Raw genomic sequence first — 19,212 nt, 5'->3', positions numbered from 1 at the left:
TATTTCAATGAGAACATTTTTCTGTGAGACCAGTAAGACATTTGTTCATGCACCAACGATAATTTGTTTCTTGGTCATCATGTTCCAAATGTTTAGATGATTATTTTATTGATTTCTGTAGGGGGTTGGTAATAGAGAAGCTGTTTGGCAACATCGATATGCTGCTTTAGTGGGCCAGTTTCTCTATATTCTGGAATCACCTAGTGCTAGCTCATATAAACATCGAGTCAGGTAAAATAAAGCTTCGCATTTCTAGCATAATTAGATATCTATTATATATCATATTTATTGAAAAATCAAACTACATAGTCACTATTTATTGTGACATGTAGGTGATTTTAAAGAAATAGATAAAAATTTGATTTTATATCAGTCCTGATCTATGTGACCAAAAATCACCTTGTTGGAAGGTGTGTATAAATATTGTAATATCCCTTGGCTAATCTGACCCTGTTTCGCTTATTTGAACCCCAAGGAATATTGTCAAACACTTGGCATACAATGTTTGAAGCCGCTGTTATGAATTTTTATTATCTTCTCTGGGTTTGTAGGCTGCAAATGAAGTTATGGAAAGCTTCTAACAATGCAAAGTTGTTATAGAAATGATATACTAGCTGTTTTAGACCTTTCCACACATATGTAATGACTGAAATTAACTAGTACAGCTAGTTGACATTAAGACAAACACTTGTCATGCATCCCAATGTATACCTACAGCCATTAGGCATTTAAGCAAACAATTGGCATGAAAGCTAAGTGGCTGATCAATGTTGAATGTTACCATGAATGTGGAATATGCAAATTATATCTCCATTAAACATATGCAGCCTCCAAGTATTTCATGATATAATCATAATAGAAAATGATGCAATGAAGTAATGATTTTCTAATACAATGACCATAGATAGAAAACCTGGAATTTCAATGGCTGCCTTGATATATTGGTTTGATTCTCCTCATATGCAAATCCCTTGTCAAATATATATAGCTGTTCAACCTTTCTAAATTCCCTTCTATAGAACTCAAACTACTGTAGTGCACTGTTCACGACACTGTAGCGCACTGTTCATGTGCACTGTCCACGGCACTGTAGCACACTGTAGTCTCTTTCAATCTGCAAACAAACTCTGAAATAAACCCTCCAATCAGCTCAATATTGACTTCTGAATGAAGCCAACTCTCACAAGCATAATCAGATGATATTGCACACCCTCTATATGCTGTTACAATGAAGAAGCCACGTTCTCCAATGCCGACAAGCCTTGAATCCTGCAGAAACCCTTGGTATTCTACACTTCAATGCTCCAGAGAAACTTCAATCAAAAACTCCAATCACATAATCAATCCCCCCTCTCTTCTTTTCAAAAGCCTTGTATATATTTCCCATGAAGATTCGATTTTCTCCAATAAGGCATTAAATCAATTAATGATATTAAATGACATTTAATGATATAATATTTTCACTTTGTCATTTAATATTTCACCTTGGTAAAAGAGCCACAATTAATTAATTAAATGGTCCCCTTTAATGATACTTGGACCCTTACTTAAGTTATAATATAAAATTATATTATAACTTAATAATATAACTCAAAACATTAATGTTTATTTAAACTAAATAAACATTAATATCTCCATTAATATTCAACATTTTTGAACGCCGTCTGAACTGGGAGCTGACATGATGAAGCTGCATATGACCATACCCCCTTTACTAAAAATAGCAAGGGTCCATCTCTAACATCCCAAGACTTACTAAAAATAGGAAGTAGAGCAAAATGATGTCCGAATGATGCCAAACGAAGACCAAACTGAAGCACTCTGAACACTGGAGATGATAACAATCCTCAAAAGACCCTCTATCCAACACATTAGCCTACGAGGGTCAGGATAATAGGCTAATCTCACAAAATCCAAGTCTGCTAAAATGGGGACATTACAAATATTTCCAGTTACCTGATTGCAATGCTTTTCATAATGATTTAATCATTGTATGAGCTGGATTCTAGGTCGCAATTCCATGTATGAGCTGGATTCTAGGTCGCAATTCCATGTGTTTGAGCTGAATTTTAGGTCATAACTCCTTAAGTGAGCTGGATTTTTTGATGGCTAGAATAAAGTTTCTAAGGACAAAACATTGGCCAAGAACTCCCAAGCAAAACTTGGGGATTTTGCTAAGAAAACACAATTTTAATTTGTAAATCCACAACCTAGTTTTGAATTGCACTCTTTCACAAAGCATTTCACTTTAACAATTGTTTGCCCTCTCGGGTAAACGGTTAAATGCAGAAAGTAAATGCACATAACATAATGGAAATACATTAAATAACCAGTCTCTGTATTAATTCAACAGTTCATGTACATCATGTGCTTATAACATTACATTTCACACGACTATCATGATGATTCTCTAGGAAGGAAAGGTAGTGCAATATATAACAGCCAAAGGGGTGCGACACAACCGTTGCGACTCCAACTACCTACCCGTCGGCTAACTAACTGACCGCCGTAACTCATTATTACCGAGGACAACATAAACATAATATGACAACATAACATAATGATTATTCCCGGCAACATCATCCCCCCCAAGAAAAGAAGTCGACTTTGGACGACTTAATACAAAATAGAGATGACATTAAACAAAACCAAGGTAGAGAACTGCAGGAACTGCTGACGCCAGTCGAGCCCGAACTCATACACCTACTGCGTACTTGCCTGAAAATCCTTTTCTGCTACCATTCGATGCTCAAGTGCGGATTTCACCATTAGTGCTTCCTTTGACATCACAATCCTCCTGTGCCTAAACCAAACTTGTCTGCAAGATATGCTTTTCAGTCTCAGCCTCCACCAACTGCTACTCAAATGATACTGTCTCCCTAGCCAATTTGTCCTCACCGACGTTGCCCTCTCGGCATCCAACTCCTAGGTATGCTGAGCTAAGTCTCACGCTAGTATTGCCTCCAACCTGGTGGTTAGCTCCTCCCGAGCCCTCTCTGCATCCACCAAGGCAACCTCACGTCCAGCCGAGACCTACTCCAAGTTCCTCAAAGCGTACCATTCCTGCCTGGAGGTGGCCACAACCCGCTGGCACAAATGCTAGGAGACACCTCAAATCCTCCATCACACACCCCAAAGGCTAAAAACTGAACTGAATAACTCCCTGGTGTCATACAACTGCGCGGACCTGCAATGCCTTCCCTCAAACTCTGTTTGTTCCCAACCTCCAAATCTGTCTCCCTCTACGGCTTATGGCTTTCCCACCAATGCTTAGCTGTAGGCTTCTTTCTCACAGTACGGACAACCACAACACTTCCCGTGGTATTCTGTAGCTCAAAAATAAACTGGGGGTCTGGGGGCAATGCCCCGAGCAGGGTCGAGGGGCAGCGCCCCAGGTGCGGGCGGGGTCGAGGGGCAGGGCCCCTGCCGCCAACACCAATTTACAACCTTTAGAACCCCACGAAAGTCCATGGCACACATCATTTCTGTGATATTTTATGATGTCAAAACCCTTCTTCTACACTCCAATATTTTCAGTGTCCAAGCTCCAGATGTCATCGAATCATTTTTCAATCAGGTCGTTGTCATTTTTTTTTAGTGTTTCCTTTGTAATGTCCCCGGCCATGCAACCTCCCCGTACGGTCAACAACAACACTGACACCTCCGCGGGGTTTCCTTCTCCTTTTTCCTTGCATGGGCTGCGTGGTGCGGGGGTTTGTTTTAAGTGCGACGTGCGGGTGTCCACTACACGGTGGCATCCACCGCTAGTGGCCCCACCGTCGGTGTGACCACCGCACGGTGGTTCCACCTTCGGTGATTCCACCGTCGGTGGCCCCACCATCGGTGATTCCACCGCCGGTGGCCCCACCATCGGTGTGACCACTGCACGGTGGTTCCACCTTCGGTGTGGTCACCGTATGGTGGCCCAACGATATTTTTTTTCTTTTTTTATATTTTTCATGCCGTACGGTCACCTGGCGTACGAGTAGTTTTTTTTTGTTTGCAGCCGTACGGACCCATATGATGGTTTTTTTTTTCTTTCTAACATATAATCTAATTGTCGAGAGTCTTCGGCTTGAGTCCCATGCCACTGGGATCGCCCTTCATCCTTCTTAGTTTTCCTCGTCCGAGAGTCTCTTGCTGTGGTCTTGTGCCTCTTGAGTCGCTTGCCCGGCCTCTCGAGTCCCCTTCCATCCTCTCGGGTCCCCCTCCGGGCTCTCGGGTGTCTGTCCGGCCTCTCAGGTCCCCTGCGTGCTTCGCTTGGTAGGGTTTCAATTTGGGCCTGTTGGTGGCAAGTCTATTTTCAATGGCCATCCGAAGACCTGGAACCACAAATTCTACAGGGACCACAGCCTCCTTCCCGTACATAAGAAGAAGAATAATAAAGATTTTGAAAGCTGCGGCCTTCCACACAAGGTTCCAATCGTTGCCGACACAATTGTTCTTCGGATTATCTATGTCACCGAGGTTTGGGGCATCTCCCTTCCAATATTCTATGTATTCTGGCAGGTACACCTCCTCTGTTACTTGCTCTGGTTCCTCTATTTCGAGCCTGTAGCTTTGGAACATTTCATAATCCTCCATCTGCCAATGGAAGAGCCCGTTCAATGACCCTGTCTCATCCTCGGAGCACTCTCCTAGTTCGAGAATCCCTTCATCGTTGGACTCCCTGCAGCCCTGTCCTTCGGCCCTCGGGTCGCCTTTTCCTTCATCCTCCGATTCCGAAGATGATGCCAGTTCCTCGTCAACAACCTGGGTCCTCAGATCAGTGGTGTACTTCCGCCCCCCTTTCTCCATATAAAGGGTGTTCTTTTTCCAGTCGTGGTTCACCTTTGCTGTAACCAGCCACCCTCTGCCTAAGATGGCGTCATACCCCTTCTTGAGTGGGATTACCACAAAATCTAGTATGAAGGGTTGCGTCCCGATGGTAACTTGTTGGCCCATCAGTGTCCCGATGGGTTTGATTCCAAGCTGATCTGCTCCGAGCAGATTGAATGTAGATGGCCACAGCATCGGCTTCCCGAGCTTCTGCCAGGTTTCTTCTGGAAGAACATTCACTCCTGATCCACCATCGACAATAGTGTTTGTCAAGGTAGTCCCCAATATACCCATTTCTACCACCGTCGGTTGGCGTCCGTTGTTGACTACCAACAACATGGGATCGACCGTGGGGCTTAGGACCTCCCTTAACGCAGGGTCTGCTGTGGGGCTCACGACCTCCCTCGTTTTCACCTGTGAGGGTACAGAGTTTAAGATAGCCGTTTTTAGCTGCGGCATGGTCTCCAGGAGGTCTTGTATTCTCACGGGTACTTCCATCTGCAATATTTGCCCAATGATGTTATTTTCCGCTTCCGTACGGGATGATGTACTCGCCACCTCATTGTCCCGTCGTTCGACTGTCATCTCATGTTCAATATTGGCCTTTGCCTCCCCTAATCTCGCCTTCTCCGTACGTTGGTCAAGATAAGTGGTTTTTTTCGTCTGGGTGCGGGTGATTGCCAGTACTTCTTTCTCACCAGTCTTCTCAGCCTTCTCGATGTTGAGGAGATTAACCCCTACCTGTGGGCAATTTGCGTCCTCATGGTCGCCTGGCCCACACCATCGGCAGAGGTGCTGAGGGGTGGCTTCCTTCGTGCAATCAGGGGCAAAGTGCCCCCACTGATTACAGGCCCTACATTGGATAATTGGTCGGCCCTTGGCGTCATACTGGATACGGCTTCCATTATTGTTATTGTTGCTATTCCTTCCGCCACCGCGTCTGTTGTCCCGGTAACCTCCAGATGATGCCGTTTTGTTGGTTTGCGAAGTTCCGATGGCCGACTGCTCTTGCGTGAAGAGAACTTGTTGGCTCCTGGTTTTCATATTGTAGGGACATTCCTTTGTCAAATGTCCTGCAATCTGACAAATGTCGCAGAAAGCCTTCTTGGGGCAGGACCCCTTGGTGTGTTCGTCACTCCTATAGTCGGTACACCACACGTCATTTTCTTCAGTCTTACTTGTACTCCCCTTCATGGCTTTGAATTCTTTCAGCATTCGTTCCATGTCCTTTTGGAGAGTGTGCACCTTTTTACTTGATTCACCACTGCTGCTGCTCTCCCCATCAGAGTCTTCATCATCGTCAGATGAATATTTATTACTTTTCTTCTTCTTTGACGTTTTGTATTCACTCTCTAGGTCCATCGCCCTATTATAGGCATCGTCATATGACATCGGGGGTACAATTTTCATCTTTTTTCGTAGGGAGGATTTCAATCCTTCAATGAACCATCGTTTCTTCAATCCCTCTGTTGGTTGGCTTTCCATTTTACCCAGCAATTCCTTCAGCCTCCTGCTGTATGCCCGTACTGTCTCCTTGGTACCTTGTTTGGTACTATATATCTCCGTTACAATTTCATTGTCATCACGGAGCAACCGAAACTCCTCCGTGAATTCCTTCTATAGGTTGGCCCACGTGGCCACTTTTTGCTTGTCCACATCGAAGTACCAGTCTATGGCAACTCCACGTAATGTGGCTGGGAACTGCGTTACCCATTCGTTTTGGTCAGTAACACCGTTCGCTGACCATATGGTTTCGCACGTTCGACAATGGCGGATGAGATCTTCCTTCCCCTCGCTGTTGAACTTCGGCAACTTCTGTTTATTGGCCATCCCACCGCTCAATCTCACTCCTCTGGTGCCTTGTGTGCTTGTACCTGGTCTGCCTCCACCTTCTGCACCTGACCCTCCACTCGTCCACTCGTGGGTCCTTCGGAGAAGGTTGTTGACCCCACACTGAACAAATTGCCTCTCGTACGGTACCCTTGTGCTCCCTCGGCACCGTCGGCCGTACTGTCACCTTCGGTCGTCTCCCTCCGGTTGTCCTCCGAAATGGACAAATTCTTTAGTAGGTCTCTGGTAGCGTCAATCAAGTTTAGATTTCGCCTTGTTTGTTCCACCAACTCTTCGCGACTTCTTACCCTACGGTGGTGGTCTTCAGACAAATTGTGGAGGTCGCCTTCGACATCCTCCGTGACTCCTAGGTTCCTTTCGAGCAACCCTACGACAGTGTAGAGAGTGTACTTCTCTTCGTCTATCTCTACCTCCGCAATCTCTGTGACACCTCCTGGGTTCCCTTCGAGCAACCCCTCGGCCGGTCGTCCCTCGGCAAGCTGCCTTAGCCTACGCCTTCGTTCTACTTGTTGCTCCAGAACCAAGGCCCTCTGCGCGACCTCCCACTTGTCCGTTTCTGCTTTTTTAAAAAATTTCTATCTTTATTTAATACATTGGGCATAAATCACTTCCGTACATAGCAAGCACATGCCATGTACACAAAAAAAACCTTTTTTTTTTTTCCTTTCGGCCACAATTTATCTCAACATTGTGCCGGGATTATTACAAGGTTCAATTTCCCCTTCGCCGATTGTTCCGTGGGTGTGTCATCGGCCTCTGGGTTCATCTCACCGACGGGTAGGCCCATCGCGTCCGTGCGCCATCCGCATCTTTCATTCCCGAGTACGTCTAAGCAACGGCGCCAAATGTTTGCCCTCTCGGGTAGACGGTTAAATGTAGAAAGTAAATGCACAGAACATAATGGAAATACATTAAATAACCAGTCTCTGTATTAATTCAATAGTTCATGTACATCATGTGCTTATAACATTACATTTCACACGACTATCATGATGATTCTCTAAGAAGGAAAGGTAGTGCAATATATAACAGCCGAAGGGGTGCGACACAACCGTTGCGACTCCAACTACCTACCTGTCGGCTAACTAATTGACCACCGTAACTCATTATTACCGACGACAACATAAACATAATATGACAGCATAACATAATGATTATTCCTGGCAACAACCATTTCAAAGAACTGTTCAAAATTATCTCATTAGTTTTCTGACCTTGACAAGGAATTTTCCTTCTCTATGCGTTGAATTTCCATCTTTTTCATGCTTATCAACATTTTCCAAATTTCCATTCCTTGACAACTCCCTTGACAACATTTGACAATTTTGACAAGATTTTGCAACTTTTGACAACTTTCAACAAAATTGACAACCTTTAGCAATTTGACCTCAATTCTCAATCATGACGCCTATTCATGAGTCCTAGACTTGAAAGTCGAGTTCCTGACTTATCTTACCCATTCAAGGACAAACCTTGCATTCTTACTCAATTTCTACGATTGATCAACAACAAGACAAGAAAACCCCTCTCACCAACAAAGGCTAAAAGCCTAAAAGACAACGAAACTATTGCCAAGCTAAAACTTAAGCTAAAACACCTAAACTAACAAGTAAAAATTAGGGGTGATGTGTGAAAATGTCACAACAGTTGGAATGAGAAAAAACATGGGGACATAACTCAAGATTAATCCCTTTGAGGCCATCGATTCATTGAAGAATGTTGGAAAATGTTTTCAGTTGATGAGCATGAATATTTTAGGCAACATAGCCTCGATTTGGATGGAAAACCAAGTGATTCATGTCTGTCTAGATTTATTTTAAGCTAGCACACAAGTTGATTTGTGTCCTATTTTGGAACAAATAGTCTACAACATTATTAGTGAAGGCAAGGTATGTGTTATGAATTTTAGTAATTTGTCTTTGACATAAATAGGGTACAGTGGATTTCTGCACAGTTGTGACTATTTTGCAGGAATTTTGATATTGAGTGATTGAATGATTTTAGTGACGTCCACGACATTGAACAGTCTAAGGGACTGAGAACATTCCTTAATTTATTTTCAGATACCTCATACTATTAATTTTGACTAGAGGGCTAGCCGTCTAGTTAATCCTATATTCTTCAAATAATTGGTGCATGTTGTCAACCTTCAATTCATTTTCGTATTGAGTGCAGATATCCTCATAGGCCGTGCACTCCATGGTGAAGTGCCATTCTGTTTCCACTGCCCCCTTATCACAGAATATGCAAGTTGTTTCCTCCCATGTTTCCTTGGGTATCTTCCACCTACCAGTCTTACACCTAAGATGTTGCGATCTAGTTCTCAATTGTGCAACTAGCATCCTCGCTTTCTCTTTAATAGTTGCCCCTAAATATGTTTTTTCACTGTGGTCCTTTGTTGGGTTAAATTTTTTGATTTAGTATGCCTTTCTTCACACAATTTACTTTGTCTACATGGCTGTTCAAAATTTATCAATCACATAACTTTTTATATCACTATTGGTGCTAGGAGAATCATGCAAATTGATGCCCCACTTGTTCATCCAATTGTTGTTCTGCTTCATCTAGGTTTTCTTCCTCCAATATAGTGTCTTTTCAACAACCATTTTTGGCCAGTGAAGTTTATCCATGTTTTCAAGCTTGTTATACTTTTAGCAAGAAGAGTAAAGGAGGTTAATTTTGAAGGTGTAATGCAACATAGTACATCAAACAGGACTCACAAACCTCTAAGATTGATTTCAGACCTTGGAGCCATATTGATTATTAAAGTTTGAATAGTTGGTTGAGATTGAGTTGCTCGAGAACAATAAATTTTGCGGAGGGAAGACTTGTAATGTCCCCTTTTCAGTCTATTCCAACATTTTTGGTCCTTATGATAAGATACATCTCAGTAGTTTCGAAAGGTCAACTTAGTAAGATATATGTCTCTCATAATTGTTCAAAACCACTATAATGAGCAGTTTTAGGAGGGCTCTCAAAAATGTTTTTCAAGTGACACTTGCTGCACTTAAGTCTAAGAAAATAAAAACTAATGGCTCGCATAGTTTTGAAGTCTTTTTACCAGTTATGAGCTTGACAAGCTGCTCTGAAACTAAATTGTTATGAATCTTAGTAAATCTAGAATCAATATTTGTGAATGCATAGTAAATTCATTGGATTAATATGTAATGCATGGAATCATGGATATAGGAAAAACACCGCTCCAAGTAATAATGTAGAAGGGAAGCACAACCTTTGAAATGAAAATACACCACTTTTGGGCTGTCTAATCTCCGAATGCTTTAAGATAACATCTTAATGGAATCCAAACATTGCCAGATGATATGTTCATTCCTCTCTAAATTGACTTTTTATATAAACCCATGTTGATTGAGAAGTAACTCCAGTAATTTTGACCAACTTGTTGAATATATTTACAATGTAGGCCAATACCTTAATCATATAGGCCACAGGCTTACCATCATACTAGATACAACATAATTAATAGCACAGATCCTAATTGTCTACTTTAAATATCAGATAATGTCTGACATTAACAGTCCAAACCAATCATGTATTTAGTTAAATGGATTTATACCAAATAATAAATAACTGGAGTTATAATGAACAATCACAGCTACAAGTAAACGTACAACAACAATGAGATCAATGTTTTTATGATAATGCACACAATACCAGAAATGGCAACACCATTTTTCTGACTAGTTTGAAATTCTCTTCAATACAAGTTAATAACTGACATTTTCTTGAATTTGTGCAGTCTCAGAGGAAAGCAAGTTTGTAATGTACCTAAAGATTTAGTTGGCAATGTGGAAAATGTACTTGCAATTTGTGATGCAGGCCAGTATAATAGCAAGGTGTGTATGTTCATGGCTAATGCTCAAATTTCTTTAATGATAGACATTTTAAATTTAAATTAAATTCTAACCTTTAGAACACAGAAAATAGTTTCTTGATAAATATGTTTCAAAGAGGTTTTCTTTTCAATCTTTTCTCATACTCAACATTTACATAGTATGTTGTGCATGGTTTTAGGTGGCAGAGTTAGTTAACACATTGATTTTGCGATGCGATGATGAAAATTCAGCACAAATTTGGCAAAGGCGACTTCAAGGAGCTATTTATAGAGCATCGGTCTCTTTACAACCTTTCTTAAAGTCTTTATCTGTGATTTTAATTGCAACTATTCAAATGACATGAACATCATTAACTTTGTTTTTTACCTTGCTATATGTTAATTTCAGATATATTCAATATAGTTGCATTTAGTCACGAGTTCGTGTATATACATTTTTAATCAAGGGCAAGGAAAAACTGTAAATGCTCCTGCCTTCACAATACTGAAATCTACTAAAATTTCAAATTAGAATAGGAAAAAGATTTTTCTGTTCATTTTAATAAGTTGGTCTCTTTAGATCATTGTTCCACAAGGACAATTCCTAGGGGTCTATCCAATCCAATGCCCCAGAGACACCAGGGACTTGTGCACTTGGAAGTGACCTCCTTTGGACAGCCTGTTCCATTTGGTGCATAAAAGTAAAAAGAGTAACTTTTTAAGGAAAAAATTGCTGGAAACCACTAGAAAGATAAAAGGGGTAGGATTGCTATTGTGAATTCAGCACATCGTATTAATTTTTGATGTTTTATCTGCTTTTAGTTTAAGCTTTTCTAATAGCCATCCTTCACCATCTCCCTGCCATCCCCAAAACTGCATCCCCACGTCCCTGTGCCCCTCTGCCTTAGATATTTGAAGAGGCGTTGCTTGTGAAATGCTCCCTTATATTTTTCTTAAAAATACTCTTTCAATTTTCTTGATCAATTCATAGGCATTGTTTGAAACAGTTGGCAGGAAAAGAATGGTTTAACATTTCTGAATTAAACATGTCAACTGCTGCATTTCATCTCTCAAATGACATATATCCTAATGAATAAGGAGCTCAACCAAAATAATAAAAAATACAGGAGCATATGATAAATAGATGACTAAATTTCTACATTGAAGCTCTCATAACAATTTATTCTTTACATTTATTGAGCAGCTGATATCATTCATTATGTCAAACTTTTACCATGCAGATCGGAGACGAGGAAATAAATATCCATAGTAATGCCAATCAGCTGATGCTTCATTAACTAATCAGGTTTTTAATATCCCCTGCAGACCTACACCCTCATACACATAACACAACTGCAGAAAACTCTATTGTGAACACCTAGCACAACATTGGAAGGACTAATGATGTAACCTGGGAATGCTTGACTTCCTTTAATATTGCAGAAGCTTAATATGTGACTTGTCAACTTTCCACGACCCCTTTTAGATCATACACAACAATATAATAAATGGAATATATTAGTAAGGTTTTCCTTTCTTTTCCAATGACTTTTCAAAAATCTCCCCACATTGTTCCTTCCATTCATGTGCCATATGATGATTAGCATGATTCACTTAGACCATGCGTCTGGGGAGCATTCAAGGAGGGGGCACCCTCATACTCCAAAGTGGTGGCTAAGATGGAAGATAGTCAATAAATATATCCTAAAGATCATTCAACTTGCATAGTGGTTGCCCAACACAAAACTTTGGCAACCTTTATAGTTGGTGACTCTAATGGAAGAATATGAGATAAGATATCCACTATAAAATAGTCTCCCAAGGGTTTCCAACCAAAAGTAATTTCAACTCTAGAATTTATAGTTTGTTTGCGAAATTTCTAATAAATTTCTTTCTACCTACAAACTCTTCGGACTCGATACAAGTCCTTGTTCTTTGAATCACAAGCTTAACTATGAACCCTATATGAACCCACCTTTACAATTGATTAGGGAAGATCTTTCACTTTCTAACCCACTCTTCACCTTAGAGCTTTCATCTTAGGGTTCATTGAACTTGGATCTTGTGACTTTGAATTATTTGATGAGGTTGAATGAGGTTAGGTACATTGAACTTAGCCTTACTCTTTGTAGATCATCACAAAGAAGTCTTTGTGTTTCAAGCTATATCTCTTGATACTCTACATTTCTAGTTGCTTGATGTGATAATTCATATTCTCAATTGCATCATCTTGGGGATCAGGTTTCTAACTTTGCTTAACTCTTTTGAAACTTTCTTGTCTTGATCAAGTTTCACTTTTCCATCTTCACATTCCGGAATTCTTCTTCTTGTGATGCATTTCCACTTTCAACCTTTGATTCTTGAAATTCCTTGATTTCCTTGACATTGTTGTAAAGCAATCTCACATGTTTTAGAGTGCTCATGTTGATCTTGATATCCTTTCACGTCCTTAATGCATTCCTCTTGTTGTGGTGCATGTTGTCTGTGCTTCACCCTTTCCTCCTTGCATCAAACATAAGAGGAAAACATTTTGGAATTAAGAAGAATGTAAGAGTAATAAAATGAACTCATTCTCATAAATGAAAATAACACAAATCCTTCATCAATCAAGTGCCAAAACCCTCCTTTCAGATTTGGAAACGAATATTTGAGCCTGGAAATGATGGTTTTAACTTGAAATCTGATTAAATCAGAATGCTTTCAGTTAGAGAATTCGCCCCCACTCAGGTCTGAACAATTCACATTAGCTTTGGCTCCAAATCTGCCTTAAAGACTGGTGTTAATGCCTCTTAAATTCGCCCAATGTCCGATCTATAAGTTCACCTTAAAGTGGAAGTATTTGCTCCAAAGTCTAATGGAATTCGCCTGCTAGGAGAAGTAACCTTTCCCATATGCAGCCTACTCAAACCAGTTATTGTTGCATAATGGTGACATTAATTAAGGATGCAATGTTTGTTAGACCATTGCGCACCTTATGGAGGCTAATTGTAAGAAATCCTACGAGCATCATTTTGATATCCACCTCCACCACAAAGAATGATTACTCATATCAGCATTCCAAGAAATTGATATGCAATCCCTCCTACAATGTAATGTCCCCTTCTCAGCAGTGACCAGTTCATGTGAAAGATGGTGGGGGAACAATGAAGAGTACTTATAAGAATGTTTCCCAAGTTAAAATTATTATTGATTTCATAAGGCATTTCATTGGAATGAATTACAAAAAAATAAAATAATAATAATAGTTTAGGATAAAGGTTTTCACATTATAAGGGAAATTAATGCCACCTATAAGAGATATTTAACTCAATTTTGATAATATTTTGATGAGAAAATTAAAACAATAATTGAAAAATATGATTATGGCATTATACGAGGGGGTAAGTTCATATTTTTATTAAATGTGCATTCATGTAATAAAATGATAAGGATTTCAATGTCTAGAAATTCAATTTGAATTCTAAAATACACAAACATAAAAAGTGAATTTGAGCTTTTAAGATTTGAAATATCTCTCATAACTTCTCAAATGATATTTGCATGCTACATGTCTTTTAAAATCTACTTTCTTTTTTCTTTTTTTTTTACAATCAAAATATAATATTTGAAGTGAGCATGTTTAAAAGTTATAATGAAAGATAAAGTTTTCAATAGATATGAAAAACAAATCTGATCTATATAAATAGATAAAAAATATAAGAGAAAATGAACACTGTATAAAAAATACAAATTCATAAAGGTAAATAATAAGATATAAGTGATACTATAAATGATATCAAAATAAATTTATAAATAAATTTGATTAATATAAGCCAATAAAGATATAATAGGCCTTACTCTTAGACATGCAATTTTTAGCCGACTTCAATGTATAAATCTTTTGACTTCAATACTTGCTACTTGTTCCTAAAGATATTTCAGTTTTATTGCAATGTTGAATAATGCAAATGATCAGATTTGAAGGAAATAGCATGTTATGCAAGTCCACAAGATTCTTCTCCTACTTGTTTACCAATTCTAATTACTACTAGAATTGAAATCTGAACCAAAGTTTTATATTTTTTTCTCCTTACTAAGTATTCAAAATCTGTACTATGTGAAAACTATGTGTAAGCTCTAAGAGCAACAATTTATTTTAAAGACATTTGGTCTAAAGGGACGCATGATTCTCAATCTTAAGTTTGGTTTCTTGATGTAACATAGCAACACATTTTTTGATATGTATAGTGTTCAGAAAGATTAATTAGAGAGAAGGGTTAAGGTTATTTTTCTTTGTTGGAGAAGAGTGTGTGGCCTCCCTCTTTCTGAAATAGTCATTATGAAGATATCCAGGACAACAGATAAAGGGTAAGAAATATCCATTATTGAGGATTGAGGTCGAGCACTTGGAAATTTTTAAATTAGATACCTTGAAATTCTAGGAATGGTAAATAAAATAGGACTATATCACAGAATGCTATATATGCACTAATCTTATTATATGATTGTCTTGAAAAAAGAGGAGATCAAATGCTTCGTGTACATTCATGTCGAAAGAAAACAAATATCTCATATAGAGGTGTTGTTTCATGAGGCCGATTCACTTTTGCCCGAGATGAATGCGGTTGCGAAGAGAGAAGCCTTCATGGGATGATGTGTTAACAATAATGACGCTTCGTGAGTTCATAACAATTGATGTGTCAAATAATTATAACTATTGCAAGATTTGCTCAAAATGAATTTTGAAATGACATGATGCATCAACCCCAATAAAATACTGAATGGGCTGTTATAAAGGCTAATTTCATGACTCCTTTCACAATCCTCCTGTAGAACATGGATATTCCCACAAGCTTACGTAGAGTGTATTTTCAAAAGCGTATTCAAACATGCACATAGAATATGCTGCGAGCATCACCAGTCAAGGAAGTTGCCAATCATAAAATGTATTACTGGTTTGAATGAATGTGAGCCACCCTTCAAAGCAAAAATAGTAACGATAGAAGAGAGGTTACTAAGTCGTCTCTGAGTAAAGAACAAGCTCGCTATCAGAGAGGAGATTTTATGTTTGAATGTAATACGTTCCATGAGCATAACATTGTAGTCAAAATGGTCGATATTCCACTCATTTATAGCTTAAAGATAAAACTAATGAAAGCAAATGAGGAAAGGTCATGACTTTAAGATAATTTACCTTATGTTTACAATTGAGCTCTTCGACTTTTATAAGACAACATAGGATGTTTTTGTTGAAGTGTGGGGCTTGGGATCTTCTCATGGTAGACAACGATTAAATCTAGAGATGATGGTAAAACATTAAGTTACAAGGCATAACCATACCGAAAAAAGGACCCATAGTGAATAGAGTTTGATATTGTGATTAAATAAAATATGTAATCATTGAAAGATAATAATCATATTATTACTTATATATTTATAATAAATATTTTTTATATATTTTAATTAAGTCTTGTGAATGTTTTTATATAATTTGTTTTGTAATAAGTCTTTGAAGATCACAAGATCATATTTATTTTATATATCCAAAAAAACTAATTATACATGAAAAAAAAGGTCATTTTAAGGATAAGGCATAGAGATGTTCTATAATATATTTAATTTGGGACAATAATCTATTTATATGGGCATATAATCTATGATTATCACCTAATAATCAAACAGTTGTAAATCACAATCAAATATTTTAGAACAAAAAAAAGGTGAAATTTTTAAAGGATATCACCAAATATATTGCACAAATGGTAATTTGCAAGAGCATGGAGCAGTTTCCCTTTAAGTTCAACATATCTTCTAGTATAACCTATCGAAATGATTAGTATAGCCTAACCTGGCTGTGATACCATGTTAGAAATTAGGATCTTAGGATACTAATCATTATAAACAAAATCATAAAGTAAACGAAATGAGAAACATACTTGCATAAATGCACACATTACACAAGATATACATGGGGAAAACCCTTTCAGGTAAAAATACCCATAAAGCATCATTTAGTTGAAACACTTACAAATATAGTCTATCATAAAATAGACATGAACTTGGGGATACTCCAATACTTCCACATGGCCAATAATACCTCTTGTGCATAGTGATACAACTCACCATAAAGCTCCAAATTTATACAACTCTCAAATGAGAGAGAACCTCAATAAATATAGGAGGAAGGGTGGCTTCACTAGTCACACCTTTTCAATAAGCCCCACTCATAAATAATTAATACTCTAATAATTATTAGATTATAATTATTTCAAATGGGATATGCTTATAAAGCATATAATATATAAGGTTTTATAACCTTATATTAGAACATTATATATAAATGTTATAAGGATGTGATCCCAAATAACATTATGTTCTAACAAATTGGCTGTTAGTTACTAACCTCAAAAAGAAAAGCATGAGTTACAGTATGAAGTTCAGTGCTTGCACCTTGAAACAGATTATTCCTAAATTGTTTCCTGGCACCAAATTTTACCCCATTATTTTGCAAATTTGATATTTGGGCCGAAAATGTGTGAGTTTGCTTAGGTCCTAAAGTGTTCCTAATCAAGAATTCTATTTCGAGGATTGTTGCTTATCTGAAATTTCTAATCAAAGGCTTAAATTTGCTTCTTCGCATCTATCCATGCTAAAGATTGAAACTATTTTGTCAATACAATAGCGCTTATACCATCTCTAGAAAGATCAATTTTAATTTGCGTCCATGTGTATAGGGTAGATGCCTCCTAAGGCGGCCAACACATCCAAGGCACCTGAGGCGCCAAGTACATCCAAGATGCCCAAAATAGAAGATCACTGCAAATTGGACAAGATGAAGTATGAATATCGGGGAGTACTGCAGGAGTCCAAAATCCAAAGCAAATGGGAGATTGTAGTAGACACAGATTTTGGACATATAGACATTCAATAGGTTAAATGTAATATCCTGGAGATTTTTTTTTGTTTTTAAGACCAATAAGAATCATCAACCAACATATAACCTGATAAGGTTAAAAAGCATAAACGGAATGCTTGCTGAAAATGCAACCCTTCCACTTTCTGATCACCAAGTGCCCAATGTGGGAAGGTGAGAGCATACGGTGAAGAGGGGATCGTTAGATCACAAATCTGCTGAAATGATAAAGTAAATACAATACTGGGCGGCAAGCTAGCCCCTTCCGCTTATCCAACGGGAAAGCAAGAAACTTGGCGGTGAACCAGCCAAGAGAAACATATAGCAGACACAAATCACTCAACGACAATATTTCAGCGGGAGGACCATTACAACCAATCATCACTCAACTGCTTATGGAGCGGGAGGATTGAATTACCATTTAACTGATATAGGCGACAAGCCGGCCTCTTCCACTTTTCATCGGGATGAGAGTTTACAAGCCAGAATGGGTTAGTAGTACTACTACTTAACCTTACAATAATAGAGAGAGTGAGAGTAGAAGAGTAATGCTGAACATCAAAGATAATAAACATGAAACTCTACTAACATCAAAATTGCAGGCTGGAAATGCATAACCAGAAGCCTATGAACCCACTAAATCACTCATATCTCTTCAATACTCACCCAATTCACCCAAAATCAGTCCTAAATCAACACTAGATGAGCAACGATGAAGAAAAACCAAAGGTAAGCTATCAAAACACCCTCATTTATTTGGCACGCATCCTAATGCACCTTCTAAAACCCACGCCTAACCAGATAATTTCGATTTGCAATATTATATTCCATACTCAATGCAAGGTGCTAAAAACTTACAGAATGAATTGCCAGTAGCAGGAAGGATGAATGACCCGGTACCCAGAATGATTAGACACTCAGGTATAGAGGTGTGATCGAAAATGTGTTTCAGCCACAGGTAAACCAGCAACTCCAAAAATCGCTCCAAACACCAAAAGGACTAAGATATGCATTGAAAGAATGGTAATTACAGCACATAGCTAGGTACTATATTTCAAGTACGAAACTGGAAAGCACTAGGGAGCCGCACTTTGAAGCCTCAAAGTTTTGATGCCAATCCAACAACATAACAATGCAAATTTTCAAGATGTCCAGAATGAGAGCCCAAGGCTCATATTTATAACTCCATGCCTTCCCAAATGCAAATGGTGCCAACTTCACTCAAATTCAATTTCATTTCACCTCATGTCTCCCCACTACTTGGCGCCCACTTACCTTTCCTAGGTAAGTTCGAACTTCTTCATGGTGGCGTCATTTTTGCAAAATAAACATTGGACTATAGATGTTTTAATCCTCTAAATGGCCACCACAAATTCGCCCTCTGACTTAGGAGATAATCAAATGAATATTACTTAATTAGTTTTCCTAAGTCATCTCCACAATTAATTAGTAACTGTAAATATTAAATATTAAACTTGAAAAGGATATAATATTTAATCAAACTACTTATGACTCCATACTGATCATTAATAGAAATTAGGATGAAGCGGAGCGAAGAAGACCAAAGAACTGTTGAGAGACTGGGATCTTGTCCACTGCCAAAAATAGAAATACTCCATATTGCCACTTAGTAAAAATAGTAAGTCATGAACTACTGCTCCGAAAAGCATGATATTCGCACCTCGTGACAGAGCATGGAAAGCTCAGTAAGACAATATCATCAAAACAACCAACCCCTGACTTACTAAAAATAGTAAGTTCTCGCCTCATCAACGTTTGAAACCCTAATTCTTCATTCCACAGCCTACGGGTCTCA

At 38.5% G+C, this 19,212-nt stretch overlaps 1 protein-coding gene across 2 annotated transcripts in view; it reads left to right on the top strand.

Annotated features, from left to right (window-relative positions):
• The window catches only part of LOC131078906 (uncharacterized), a 336,457-nt gene that overhangs the window by 53,313 nt on the left and 263,932 nt on the right, over window positions 1-19,212 (top strand). For both annotated transcript variants that reach the window (XM_058016735.2, XM_058016736.2), the window contains exons 19-21: window positions 122-231; window positions 10,430-10,526; window positions 10,705-10,803. In XM_058016735.2, coding sequence (XP_057872718.2) covers window positions 122-231; window positions 10,430-10,526; window positions 10,705-10,803 — 306 coding nt within the window. The remainder of the gene's footprint in view (window positions 1-121; window positions 232-10,429; window positions 10,527-10,704; window positions 10,804-19,212) is intronic.

This window comes from Cryptomeria japonica, chromosome 2 (genome assembly GCF_030272615.1).
Source record: "Cryptomeria japonica chromosome 2, Sugi_1.0, whole genome shotgun sequence".
In the NCBI taxonomy this organism is placed as follows: Eukaryota; Viridiplantae; Streptophyta; class Pinopsida; order Cupressales; family Cupressaceae; genus Cryptomeria; species Cryptomeria japonica.
The sequence above is the reverse complement of the archived record's forward strand: the minus strand, read 5'-3'. Positions and strand labels throughout refer to the sequence as shown.